The 14,853-nt window shown below is 45.9% G+C and overlaps 1 protein-coding gene across 2 annotated transcripts in view; it reads right to left on the bottom strand.

The window, feature by feature from the left end:
• The window catches only part of LOC140390134 (uncharacterized), a 39,618-nt gene that overhangs the window by 2,906 nt on the left and 21,859 nt on the right, over positions 1–14,853 (bottom strand). Inside the window, exon 2 of one of the 2 annotated variants that reach the window (XM_072475066.1) lies at positions 12,199–14,296. In XM_072475066.1, coding sequence (XP_072331167.1) covers positions 12,199–14,174 — 1,976 coding nt within the window. In that variant the 5' untranslated portion in view covers positions 14,175–14,296. Of the gene's footprint in view, positions 1–7,275; positions 14,297–14,853 lie in introns of those variants that run through there. The other variant, XM_072475065.1, reaches the window with a different exon arrangement.

The following is a 14,853-nucleotide window of genomic DNA, read 5'->3' as shown; positions in this document are numbered from 1 at the left end:
AACTTTAGAGTCCTGGTTTGAACCTAGTGAAGGTTATTATTTTAGAAACTGCATCCACCGCCCTATCAGACAGTCCATTTCAAATCTTAACCATACGTTATGTAAAAAGATTTTTCCTAAAGTCGCCTCTGATTCTTTTCCAATCATCGATTATCTGTAACCTCAAGTTATCGACTCTTCTGCCAATGGAAACAGTTTCTCTTTATTTACTCTGTGCAAATCCCTCATGATTTTAAACTGCTGCAACAAATCCACTCTTTGCTTTCTCTGCTCTCAGGTTAACAATCCCAAGGGCAGCACAGTGGCGCGGTGGGTTAGCCCTGTCGCCTCACCCAGGTTCGATCCCAGCTCTGGGTCACTGTCCGTGTGGAGTTTGTACATTCTCCCCACGTTTGCGTGGGTTTTGCCCCCACACCCCAAAGATGGGCACGCTAGGTGGATTGGCCATGCTAAATTGCCCATTAATTGGAAAAAATGAATTGTGCACTCTAAATTTATTTTTAAAAAACAATCCCAGCTTCTCCAGTCTACCCTCGTAACTGTAATCCCTCAATCCTGGAACCATTCCAGTAAACCTCTTCCATACCCTCCCAGAAAAATCAGAGATGGGGGGGCGAAGGTCTTTGAGGGATTTGAAATGACAGGAAACGTCCAGATTCCAACGCAGACAGAACTGACCATTCACAGTCCACAGGATAGTAACCAACTCACAACACACACACAACTCAACAATAGGAAATCAGTGAGAATCCTCACTCTGCCCCTCCCTGATAATTACACCTCACCTTCTCATATTCACCAGTGACCCATCAACAAAACTCAGCCTGTAAATCAGAAGGGAAATGCTTCCAATAAACACTCAATATCCAACACAGCCAATCAAACAGCTCAGCACAAAGCACCGAGTAAACAGGTCTCTGAGCTGGATCTTCTCACACAGCATAAGGGGCATTTGCACACCTGATTGCCCACAGGATAGTCAGACTGCCTGAACATTAGTGTGGATATTGTGCAATGTAATTCTTCTAAATTCTGCTCCTTCACTCACCATCTCCTGACTTGGTTTGGAGTCCCTACAGGAAGTGAAGCAGCTGTGGTAGAGGAAGAGGAGAGAATGGGCAGAGTGGGTGGGCTCTCTGATTGACGTCTCTCACAGACAATCCAAATATTTCTGCAGTAACAGGACTTTCCTGAAGTTGGGGAAACTGACCGGGGAAACGGAGGCGACTTTGAGCAGCAGCTCAGGTGGGGATTTAAACTTGTCATTGTCCCATCTGAATAAAACCTCACTTATTGCAGCTGCTGTCTCAGTTCCCTTGGTAAATGTTGACAGAGATGTTTCTAGTGTGGGAAAAGCATTCTTCATCCTCGGAGGCTTTCAAACTGACAACAGCAGTGTGGGATGTGTAGCCTCGGATGTGTTTGACAGCAGATCAGAAGAGCAACTGAGTAATGTTTTCTCTTATCCATACGATCGCGCTCTCTCTTGACCTGGTGGCCCCCTTCTCTCCCCCACAATTCTTCCTCTCCTCACTTAGTGTTTTTCTCGCTCTTGCTCTCTGTTCCACCGCGCTCTCTCCCATCCTCCTTCCCATATTCCCTCTCTTTCTCAGTTCTTTTTATTTTCTATCAGGAAGGTTGTAACTGGGAGAGGGGTGGGGATTGGGGAGGAGTCTGTTTATTTCTATCATTATCACCGGCAGCTGCCAGAAACAGACCGTGGGTTGGGGGAAATCATATTTCCTTTTCCCGTTTTACCGAAGGATTGCACCGTCCTCCATCAGAGAAAACAGAGAGGATAGACACTGCAGAGAGATCCTGACATAACCCAAGGAACAACTGCACAACTGTGGGAAGACATCCAGTCCCTTCTCATCAGGATTGCTCAACACAGAGCAGGTTGGGCAGTGAAACCATCATTGGGTCAGGGGAGCTTTGACCTCATATGTTCTGGGCATGCCCGGCGCTGGATGGGTTCTGGAGGGGCGTTGTGAGGACGGTGTCTAAGGTGGTGGACACCCGGGTTAAGCCGAGATGGGGGTTAGTACTATTTGGGGTATCGGACGAGCCGGGAGTGCAGGAGGCGAAAGAGGCCGGTATTCTGGCCTTTGCGTCCCTGGTAGCCCAGCGGAGGATTCTGCTACAGTGGAAAGATGCAAGGCCCCCAAGCGTGGAAGCCTGAGTCAGCGACATGGCAGGATTCATTAAATTGGAGGGTAAAATTTGCCTTGAGAGGGTCTGTGCAAGGGTTCTAGGCGGTGGCAACCGTTCCTAGACTTTCTAGCGGAGCGTTAGGAGGTGGTCAGCAGCAGCAGCAACCCGGGAGGGGGGGGGGGTTGTACTTTGTGTTTACTACTGCATTTATTATTGCTTAATGGGGGGTTTGTATATTGGGGGACTCCATGATGTAATTGTAAGATGTGGGTGATTGGTCAGGGTGAGGCTGGGAAGAAGTGTGAGTGGGCTCCAAGTGTTGTGAGAGCTTCAATCATTCATCGAGCCTCATGAACTCCTAACACATTCCTCCAGGTGAGAGACTGTTCAAATGTGAGGTGTGAGGTGGGCACCACAGGCTCAGAAGATCGCGTCACACACAAGGTTCCTTTGTTGTACCACCTGGAACACAAGTACAGCCGCATTGCTGAGAAATGGTCCAAGGTGAGGCGTGCGACCGAGCCTTCACCAATCGATGCTCATGATTCACCAACATATTCACACAGGGGGAAAACCATTCACTTGTAAGGTGTGCAACAAATCATTCGCGAAGTCATCGACCTTCTGTGTACACCAACGTATTCACACCGGGGAGAAACCATTCACTTGTGACATGTGCAACAAATCTTTCTCGAGCTCGTTGAAGCTCCTTCTGCATTAGAGGATTCACACAGGAGAAACTGTTCAAATGTGAGGTATGTGACAAGACTCACAGAGTCAATTTATCTCCTGGTCCATCAACACACTCACATAGCGGCAACTAAGTGGCCTTTGTGATGGAGAGGGTGTGGGGTTTGGAAGCTCAGCTGGAGGAGAATAGAACAATTATTGTTGGAGATGAGAGTGAAGGGGGAAAGCGAGAGGAGTTTAAGATCTTGAGTCTTCCCTCAAGCTTTTTACATCAATTAGATCATGGCTAATCAATATTAACTCTGTCTACCTGCCTTGGTTCTGTAACTCTGAAACTGCCCTAAACACAGTTTGAAATTTTCAACCCTCTTGCAGACTCAGTAGTTTTTGTGGGGAGCGAGTTCTGGATTTCTTGGCTATCATTAGATATTACAAATCTTTAGAAAAAGTAATTTGGAGGTCACATTTTATAACCTCAGACTGAGTTCAAAGCCATTTCCAAAATGGACTCTGAGGGTCACATGACTTTCTCTTGCTGGTTTGGTCTGGAACCCTTCAACCAAAGAGGAGATATCCTCAGACATATACATTTAAAATTTAATGAGTTTTCCAAAACCTTTAACTTGATGGTTTTCCTCCACACACAAAGACATTGAATCTCCACTGTGAGGTGTGATCACCACAGGGAGTAAAGAGACTTCAGGTAACTTTAAAAAAAATAAATTTAGAGTACCCAATTATTATTTTTTCAATTAAGGGGCAATCCAGCGTGGCCAATCCACCTAACCTGCACATCTTTGGGTTGTAGGGGTGAAACCCATGCAGACACGGGAAAATGTGCAAACTCCACATGGACAGTGACCCAGGGCCGGGATTTGAACCCGGGTCCTCAGTGCTGTAGTCCAAGGGCTAACCACTGTGCCACGTGCTGCACCTGACTTCAGATAACTTGAATGGAATTACCATTGCCTTACATGGAAAGTGACTAGGCTTGCTTGTACAGGTCACATGATAATGGTGGCAACTTGCTATATTGACAAGAAGCATCAAAAAGGGCAGGAAAGTCAGAACCATGGAGAACCATCGTGCAGAAACAGGGAGAGACATAGTGAGGAATCAAAGAAAAATCTTGGTTTGCTGTAAAGTAACTCAGAAGCTAAACATAACACACCAGCAGAACAGAGGTAAGGAACATTCGCTCCGTCCCATGAATCAGATTCCATCTACCTAAACTCAGCTGTTAAAGCAATTTTTGGAAATTCAACAGTGGAAGCCACAGAGCCAACTCCACAAACTCAAAAACTTCACTTCAGACAATGCAACATCTCGACTTCAAAACCTCTCACGCCTTCACCGAATGTGGACTGAATTGATCCAATTTTCATGAGTATTGTTTTATCAACATCTGTAATTAATCTTTGTGTATCTGTGTGAGTGGTCCCATTTTTCCCGAAGTCACTTCCAGAGAAAGAGTGTCAAAATATCGGAAGGCGATAACTGGAGTAACAATCTGTAGTTCACTAAAATTCAGACACTACCCCTGTTGGGCATCTTGACAAATACATGACTAGGATGGGAATAGAGGGATACGTGGCCCGGAACTGCAGAAGGCTTTAGGTTAGATGGGCAGTATTGGCAGCGCAGGCTTGGAGGGCTGGAGGGCCTGTTCCTCTGTTGTACTTTTCTATGTTCTTTACTTTTCAAGTACAAAAGGCTTTGCTGGTGGGCTATTGTGAATTGACTTTCTCACTCCCAGGGTAAGAAATACACTTTCTCAAACAAATACATTGTTCACCACAACTTTGAAGAAACACCTGTAAAAGAGTCTGTGTTTCTTCTGTCTGCTCCCTCGCTAGCAAGTTGCAGTTTCCTGGTGAATGGGTGAGGGGGAGGGGCTGCAGCTCACTGAACCTGTTTAGGCAGAAAGAAAAGAGAAAATGCTGGAAAATCTCAGCAGGTCTGGCAGCATCTGTAGGGAGAGAAAAGAGTTAATGTTTTGAGTCCAATGACTCTTTGTCAAACCTGTTTAGGCAGACTTCGGCATGCCTAAGAGGTGTGAATGGTGGGGAGGGGGATTTTGGGGAATGAGGTGGTTTCAAGAGGACGTTGTTGGGGGGTTTCCAGGAAGGAGAGGGGGGAAGTGAGTTGACGGTGACTTGGGGGGGGAATGGGTCCAACCATCGGGGAGACACGGCGCCATCTTGTGTGGGCTTCAGGTTGTGGAATTTGGGGGGGGGGGGTGTTGGGAGCATTCCCGGAGGAGTGATAGCTGAGAGCAGGAGGGGATGGGTGGGAGGGGTGCGATCCCCTGATCCGGCTGGTGACATGGCATGTCCGACGGTTGGGAGCCCGCTGAAAAGGGTGAGTGTTTTTGCACTTTAAAAGAATCTGAGGGCCGATATGGTGCTGTTGCAGGAGATCCATTTGCAAGTGAAGGACCAGGCAGACCTGAAATCGATCTTGAACCTGAAAGCAGACCAATCCAAGCCAATGTAGCTGACCCCTACAGGAGTGGGGGGGGGGCAAGAGTATTGGCGGCATTTATGAAGGAAATGGGGACCCTTGGCGATTTTTGCATGGGGGGGGGGATGGTTCTCCTTTTTCCTGCCGATGCACAAGGTCTACTCTTGGATCGATATTTTAATAATGGGGAGGTCCTTGTTGCCGGTGGGTGAGGGAGGCAGAGCATTCAGCGATTGTGATTCCAACCGTGCTCTACACCTGATAGATGTGGTTTTTGAGAGGGGGCCTGCCCAACGGCTGGCATGGAGTTATGTTGTGGGGCTGCTAGCGGATCTGGGTTTTTGTGCACCGATGGCCAAGTGGTGGTTGAGCATGTAGGGTTTAACAAGAATGGGGAGGTTTTGCCCTCAATAGGATGGGAGCTCTGAAGGCAGTGGTGAGAGAGGGTGCGATTGCATACAAGGCACAGGTGGATAAGAAAGCAAGGTAAGAACTTGAGTGGTTGGTGAATGAGATATTGGAGGTGGATGTGAAGTAATTGGAGGACCCTACTCCAAAGCTTTCGGCTAGTAGGAAGCTGTTGCAGATACAGTTTGATCTGATGTCCACGGATAAGATGGTGCGGCAGTTGAAACTGAAGGGGACAGTTTATGAGTACAGGGAGAAGGCCAACCGTCTGCTGGTGTGCCAGTTGAGGGCACAGGCAGTTTCCTGGGAAATTATCCAGCTTTGAGGGGGCGGGGGAGAGCTGGAGAGGGTGAAAGGAGTGTTTGAAGCGTTTTGTAAGAGCCGCCGGAGGATGATTCAGACATGGTGGAAGGGGTTGGAATATCCCAGGGTGGAGGAAGAAGATCGAGAAGAGTTGTAAGCCATTGGGAGTGGAGGAAGTTAGGGAGGTGATAGGGAGTATGTAGTCGGGGAAGGCACCAGGGCCGATGAGATTCCGGTGGAATTTTATAAAAGTTTGTGGACTGATTGGTGCTATTACTGGTGGAGGTGTTTTTAGTCTCAGTGGCCCGGGGTCACTCCTGGAGACGATGAGCCAGACATATTTTTTTGTTGAAAAAGTACAAGGACCTGGTGGAGTGTAGGTCACACACCCAATTACCTTGTTAAATGTAATCACCAGGCAGTTAAATGTAACAATCACCAGGCAGGAATGTTCCCTTCCAGTCAGGGAACACTTCAGCAGTCGGGGAACACTTCAGCAGTCAAGGGCATTCAGCCTCTGATCTCCGGGTAAGCGTTCTCCAAGGCGGCCTCCAGGACCCGCGACAACGCAGAATCGCCGAGCAGAAACTTATAGCCAAGTTCCGCACACATGAGTGCGGCCTCAACCGGGACCTGGGATTCATGTCGCATTACATTCATCCCCCACCATCTGGCCTGCAAAATCCTACCAACTGTCCTGGCTTGAGACAATTCACACCTCTTTAACCTGGGGTTACCCCATCTCTGGATCTGTAAAGATTTAATCACCTGCTAATGCTCGCATTCCTAGCATTGTTTGGCATCTTTGAATTTGTCTATATATGTGTTTCTGGAACAGACCTCTTCATTCACCTGAGGAAGGAGCAGCGCTCCGAAAGCTAGTGACATCGAAACAAACCTGTTGGACTTTAACCTGGTGTTGTAAGACTTCGTACTGTGCTCACCCCAGTCCAACGCCGGCATCTCCACATCTTGTTAAATGTGGATGCAAAGATTCTGGTGGAAGTGCTGCCGCTCAGGTTGTAGGGGTGTCAGGGAGGATCAAGCGGGTATTCACACAAGAGGGCAGACAGGACCTTGGTTTAACTGATCTGAAAGGTGCAGCTCCCCTCAGTACTGCTCTGGAGTATGGCCTTGTTGCTAACTTTTGGTTGGTTCAATTGGCTGTTTTATAACCTTTGCTCTCGAGTCGCCACGAGGTTCAAGTTCAAGTAATGATCAATAACTCAATACACCGATTAGTAAGATTCAAATTAAAGCACATTTATTATACACAGTAATCACTACTCATGCACAAATTCTACTTCTAAGTTACTTCTACAACTAACAGGCCTATACTTAACTTCGGACTGGCCCACCAGGTCAGGGGAACAAATGGCCTTTCGTTCGGGTTCTGAGTCTGCAGGATTCGAATTTGATACGGATTGGTAGCTAGGAGCGCCTATCTCGTAGCAAGCAGACTTAAGACTTACGGTCTCTCGGCGGCAACTGCACTGGTCACTGTCAAGGGTTGGTTCGCGTTGCTGAGTGTCCCGGTCAAGAAGAACGATTTGAACTTTGGGCTTAACTTTTATAGTCCCCAGGGGCTTCCCGCCTTTCGGGGTGGACCCTGTACCCGGTTCTAGGTGATTGGACTTCGTTCCAATCGCTTGGTTCGATTTCTCCAATACTGGAGCGGTTCCCTGATCGATGGGCTGTCTTGAGGTGTCCGTTAACCTCTTTTGTGTTGGCTCCTGCTAGCGCCGGGGAGTCTGGCTTTGTTTGTCCCAAATGTTGCGATTGTTCCCGGGGATCGTGCATCAGTATGTAGATGGCTGCTATATTATTGTGCAGATGGCTGCTGGTATCGATGTTGTCTGGGCTTTTGCAGAGTTTAATACACAGTTATCCTGCACCTGCTGGTTTCTGCCCCTGTTGGCTGAATTTCCCTTCAGCCTTTGCTGTTCTCCATTTTAAATCGGGACTTGGCCAACTCAGGTGGCTACAGCCTCAGTGTTCAAGTCTGTGGGGTGAGACTTGAATCCACAATAAACTGCTTCTATTGGTCACGCAATTTTTGAAAACTGTTGGTTTGGGTTTTGGCCGTGGGTTTATCCAAGTTTATGTTGGTTTTATCAGCATAATTGGCTGAAATTAACTATATCGGGAATTTTAAATGTAATTTACATCAAGAGTAAATTCACTAGACACAATCTTTAACACTGGTTTATCAAATATCATCCCGGAAGCTGGTACCAACCACAGAAACTACCACAGCTTCAGATGTGATTAAGAGAGTGGCGAGTTTCTGAGGATTATTCTTGTTTTAGACGGATCTTTAAATGACACTTTCGTGTTCTGACTCCAACAGTCAGTCATATTCATGACTCCAGTCTACATGCTGTGGCCAGCATTATTTCAGCAAACTACAGGCTCATAGATAATAGTTTATTTCAGTTCTCCCAGATAGACGGAATTAAAGTTTAAATTTTTTTTAAGAGTACCCAGTTCTTTTTTTCCACTTAAGGGGCATTTTAGTGTGGCCAATCCACAGAACCTGCACATCTTTGGGTTATGGGGCTAGATCCACGCAGACACGGGTAGAATGTGCAACCCCCACATGGACAGTGACCTGGGGCCGCAATTGAAACTGGGTCCTCAGCGCCGTGAGGCAACAGTGCTCACTACTGCGCCACCATGCTGCTCCTAGCCGTAATTAAAGTTGAACACTGAGGTAATAATATAATTATGTCAATATTAGTTGTGCTTAGCATTGCTGCCTATTGCGCTGAGGACCCGGGTCCGAATCCTGGGCCTGTCACTGTCTGTGTGGAGTTTGCATGTTCTCCCCGTGTCTGCGTGGGTTTCAGCTCCACACCCCAAAGATGTGTAGGTTATGTGGATTGGCCGCGCTAAATTGCCCCTTAATTGGAAAAAATAATTGGGTACTCTTAAGTTTTAAAAAAAAGTTGTGAAAAAGAAATATTAGTTGTGCTGATCCCACCACTGCATGTGATCACTGCCTTGGATGCTGAGGGTCTTCCTCTATTGATCTGCTGTCAAAACACATCCAAGGCTACACATCCCACACTGACGTTGTCACTTTCAAAGCCTGAGGTTGAAGAATGCTATTCCCACACTAGAAATCTCTATCAAACATTTATCATGAGCTGAGACAGCACCTGCAATAACTGAGGTTTTATTCCGATGGGACAATGACAAGTTTAAATCCCCACCTGATCTGCTGCTCAAGTCACCTCCGTTTCACCGGTCAGTTTCCCAAGCTTCAGGAAACTCATGTCACTCCTGAGGCAGCATGTTGGTGTGGTGGTTAGCACTACTGCCTCAAGGCGCCGAGGATACGGGTTTGATCGCGGCCCTAGGTCACTGTCCATATGGAGTTTGCACATTCTCCCGTGTCTGCGCGGGTCTCACCCCACAGCCCAAAGGTGGGTGGATTGGCCGTGCTAAAACTGCCCCATAATTGGAGAAAAATAATTGGGTACTCTAAATTTTGAAAAACTCATGTCATTCCAAGAAATATTTGGAGCAATTTGAATTTTAAACAATGTTCCAATGTGGTTATTGTCTCAAAACTTTATTTACGTATGATGATCACTTTAATATGGGAATCCAGTGTACAGAGGGATTTATCCAAACATCCTCCATGTCATATAAATTGGAAGTATTGCCATTTACAAGTTACTTATCAAACATTAACACAAACGGTTCTCTCTGGGGAATGTTGCTGCTGCTGGCTCGGGGAATCGGTTGTCCTCTAGGACTGATGGTCGTTAATTCCTTGTTCAGTTGGTAAAATAAAACCTGCCTCATCAGCTGTCTGCTGTGAAGGAGCAGCTTCTCCTGTTGTATGTAGATGTCTGCAGTTGTGACAATAGATCTGGATGTTCACTTTCACCATGTATGAACGGTGACAATGTCTCTACACAGGTCCCAAATTTCCCAGTGAGTTGACTTTTGTTGAATGTTTTCAGTCTGGCCGACTCTGACTCTCAGCTCTGGGAATGATGTGGCAGCTTCATCAAAGTGAAACTTATCTTTCTGTCATTTCACTTTGATCTCGTCACTCACTCCTGTTACTATTTCTGACTTCAGTAGTTTTTTAGCTGTTGGAAGAGTAGTCTGGGTGCAGCTTGACATTAATCACTGGACTGGACAACTTTCCATGCCTTCAGTATGTGTGTTTCTCCACTTCAACATTGCATTGTACACATCTGTGCGGGATCTAGTCGATTTTATGATGATCCCTTTGACAATTTTCACTGCTGTCTCAGCCTTTCCATTTGACTGGGAATAGTGTGGAGATGGTGTGTTGTGCTGAATTTCCCAATCAGTCACCACAATCTGAATTCTTCACTTGTGAATTGAAGGCCATTGTCACTCATCACAATGTCAGGAATACCATGATGACTGAAATGTGCTTTCAGGTGTTCTACAATCTCACTTGTAGTTATTAACATCAGCTGGTCTAACCCCAGTAGTCTGAATAGTAGTTGATTATGACGAGGTAATCAGTTCCAGTGAGAGTGAAGAGATCTACTCCAAGCTTCATCCATAGTCTGGAATGTCATGAGTCATGACCAGCGCTTTATCTTCCTTAGCTTGATATTAATTATAAACACTGCACTGGTTGACGAGGTCTTTAATCTCATTGCTCATGTTTGACCAGTAGGGCACTTCTCTTTCCTTCCTCAGACCAGACTCAATTCCTTGATGGCTGTATGGATGTACTTCAGCATCTCTGTATGAATAATGACCCGAGTCCCTTTGTACAAGATGCATTTTGGGCAATCCCTTCATTTGTGTGCCCAATTCCCTGTTACAGCAACAGGTGTGTCCTTGATGGTTTCAGGCCATCCTTTCATCACAACTTCCTGTAACATTTGAAGAGTTGAATCTCGTTGTGTAGTTTGTTTGATCTGAGCATGACGCCTGTCTGTCAGATTCAATGTCATTGCTGGGTTGATGATTCCAGAGCATGTTGTGCTGTTGCTTCTTGTTGAATTGGAAGCTTTCACACTCTGTACTAGCTTCATCAACTTCTTTCAAAGAGAGTGCAGCTCTTGACAGCATGTCGGCAATTTACATCTGCTTCCTTTGTTTGTACTTCACTTCTAAATGATATCTTTGCAAATGGTAACTTCCTTTGACAACGCTTTGGAGCAGATAGAAGTAGTTTGAGAAAGATGCTTTGAAGTGGCTTATGGTCAGACTCTACCATAATTTCTCTCTCCCAAACAGGTACTGGTTGAAATGCTCACAAACAAAGACAATATCCAGGCACTCTTTCTCAATCTGTACATAGCATCGTTCAGTTTGTGTTAATGCTCTGGTTACAAACACAACTGGTTGTCCTTGCTGAATGTGTGTTGCTCCGAGTCCTGTTTCATTGGCATCTCACTGCAGGGTGACTTCATCATTGATATCATAGTACCTCAGCACTAGGGTGGCATGTGGCGCAGTGGTTAGCACTGGGACTACGGCGCTGAGGACCCAGGTTCGAATCCTGGCCCTGGGTCACTGTCCATGTGGAGTTTGCACATTCTCCCCATGTCAGCTTGGGTTTCACCCCCACAACCCAAAGATGTGCAGGTTAGGCGGATTGGCCACGCTAAATTGCCCCCTTAATTGGAAAAAAAAAAATGGGTACTCTAAATTTATAAAAATAAAAATAGTACCTCAGCACTGGCATTGTCGATGTTTGATGTGCTTGTTCTGTTCCCAAACATCCTTTGCAGTGAGCTTTGTAGAGACTCACACAACAAATTTGCTTGAACTTGGTTTCAAGTCTCTGTGTGGGTTTGCTGATGTTTCAGGAGTTCCAATAATTATGTGAATGTTTTGTTATAGATCTCACATCGATGGAGTTTATCCCATGTGATTGTGTTGATGGAAGTTTTTTCATACATCTTACACCTGAATGACTTCCCATCAGTGAGAATTCACTGGTGCTTCAATAAATTGGAGGAGTGGATGAAAACCTGTCATAGTCAGCGCACCAGAAGTTTCTCTCCTGTGTGAATCCACTGGTGGCCCAAGTGTGTTAAAGATGTCATACAAGCTTCATCACAAACCTCACACTTAAAGGGTTACTCCACTGTGTGAATGCCCTGATGTAGCAGGGGTTTTGCTGACTGTGAGAAAGATTTGTTGCACAAAATACTTGTGAATGGTTTCTGCCCTGTGTGAAGGCATTGGTGTTTGCGGACAGCTGATGACTGTGAGAATGTTTTGTTACACACCTCACACGTGAATGGTTTCTCCCCAGTGTGAATGCTTCGGTGTGAGCGAAGTACTGATGATGATGAGTATGATTTGTCACACACCTCACACCTGAATGGTCTCTCTCGGTGAATCTTTTGGTGCTGCATGAGACTAGATGACTGTGAGAATGATTTGTCACACACCTCACACCTGAATGGTTTCTCTCCAGTGTGGACGCGATGGTGTTCACGGAGGTTTTCTGATCGAGCAAATGATTTGTCACACACGACACATGCAAATGGTCTCTCGCCTGTGTGAATGCGTTGGTGTTTGCGGAGATACGTTGACCGTGAGAATGATTTTTCGCACACCTCACACCTGAATGGTTTCTCCCCAGTGTGAATCCTCAGGTGCTGCAGGAGACGCGTTGACTGTGAGAATGATTTATCGCACACCTCACACTTGAATGGTTTCTCCCCTGTGTGAATGCGCTGGTGTACACGGAGATCCGAAGATGATGAGAATGATTTCTCACACACAGCACATCTGAATGGTCTCTCCCCTGTATGAATGCGTTGGTGTACCCGGAGATCGGATGATGACGAGAATGATTTCTCACACACCTTGCAATGGAATGGTTTCTCTCCTGTGTGAATGCGTTGGTGTATGCGAAGGACTGATGATGATGAGAATGATTTGTCACACACGAGACAGGCAAATGGTCTCTCCCCTGTGTGAATGCGTTGGTGCACACGGAGATCTGATGACTGCGAGAATGATTTATCACACACCTCACACGTGAATGGTTTCTCCCCAGTGTGAATCCTCTGGTGCTGCAAGAGACGTGTTGACTGAGAGAATGATTTGTCACACACCTCACACTTGAATGGTTTCTCTCCAGTATGAATTCTCTGATGGAGCAGGAGGCTGGAAGACTGGGAGAATGATTTCCCACACACCAGGCAGCTGAATGGTTTCTCCCCTGTATGAATTCTTTGGTGTGAGCGAAGTACTGATGATGACGAGAATGATTTCTCACACACCACACACCTGAATGGCTTCTCTCCTGTGTGAATGCGTTGGTGCACGCGGAGATCGGATGACGATGAGAATGATTTCTTACACACCTCGCATGTGTATGGTTTCTCCCCTGTGTGAATGCGTTTATGTGAGCGAAGTACTGATGATGACGAGAATGGTTTGTCACACACAACACATGTGAATGGTTTCTCTCCTGTGTGAATGCGTTGGTGCACGCGGAGAGTTGATGGTGATGAGAATGATTTGCTGCACATCTCACAGGTCAATGGTTTCTCACCTGTGTGAGTGCGTTGGTGCATGCCGAGTGTCGATGACAACGAGAATGATTTATCACACACCTTACATGTGAATGGTTTCTCCCCTGTGTGAATCCTCTGGTGCTGCAGAAGACGCGTCGATTGTGAGAATGATTTATCACACACCTCACACCTGAATGGTTTCTCTCCTGTGTGAATCTTCTGGTGCTGCAGGAGGCTGGAAGACTGAGAGAATGATTTGTCACAAACCACACACCTGAATGGTTTCTCCCCTGTGTGAATTCGTTGGTGTGAGCGAAGTGCAGATGATGATGAGAATGAATTGTCACACACCTCACAGGTGAATGGTTTCTCTCCTGTGTGAATGCGTCGGTGCACACGGAGAGTCGATAATAACGAGAATGATTTGTTGCACATGTCACAAGTAAATGGCTTATCCTCTGTGTGAACGAGCCGGTGTTTCATCAGGCCTAAGGACTGTGTAAAGCCCTCGTTACGCACCTCACATTCGAATGGCTTCTTCCCAGTGTGGCTGCGTCGCAGATTCTCGAATTTCAATGGATGTGTGAAAGCTTGATCACACTCTTCACATTCAAATGATTTCTCCTCCATGCTCCTGTTGTTGTTATAGGTGGGACAATTGATACATCTCATGTATTAGCAGATCATATGAACCTGTGGAATCCTCCTCACATACCTCTCATTTTAACGGCCTCTCACCTGTAGGAATGAGTCAGTGGTTCCTGATGCTCAATGAGTAGTAGAGTGCCATTTTTCTGTAAAACAGGAAAGGGAAATATGATTTCCTTCAACTCCCTCTCCACCTTTCAACTGAGTTTTTGGGCCTATGAACAGTGAGGAAAAGGGGCAGGTGCTACACCTTCTGTAATTGCAAGGAAAGGAATAGGGACGTGGACGTGATGGAGTGGACCAGGGTGTCACGGCGGAAGTGGTCCCCACAGAATGGTGATAGGTAAATGTGTTTTGTAATAGCATCATGCTGAAGTTGGCCAAATGGCAGAAGATGATCCTTTGAATGTGGAAGTTGGTGGAGTGAGGGCAAGAGGGACTATGTCATGGTTCAGAGAAGTCTTTTTTAAAAAAAATATTTTATTGAAAATTTTTGGCCAACCATCACAGTACATTGTGTATCCTTTACACAGTAATATAACAATATAAATAACAATGGCCAGTTTTATAAACAAGAAATAAATAATATATAAACAAAAACAAAACTAAATGGCAACTGCCTTGTCCCAGTTAAATATTCTCCAAAAATATGTTTTAACAGTCCAATATACAATTATCTATAGCAACAACCTATACATATTAT

The sequence above is a fragment of the Scyliorhinus torazame genome, chromosome 14, assembly GCF_047496885.1.
Source record: "Scyliorhinus torazame isolate Kashiwa2021f chromosome 14, sScyTor2.1, whole genome shotgun sequence".
NCBI lineage: Eukaryota > Metazoa > Chordata > Chondrichthyes > Carcharhiniformes > Scyliorhinidae > Scyliorhinus > Scyliorhinus torazame.
Note: the sequence above shows the minus strand (reverse complement) of the source record. Positions and strands in the feature narration are given on the sequence as shown.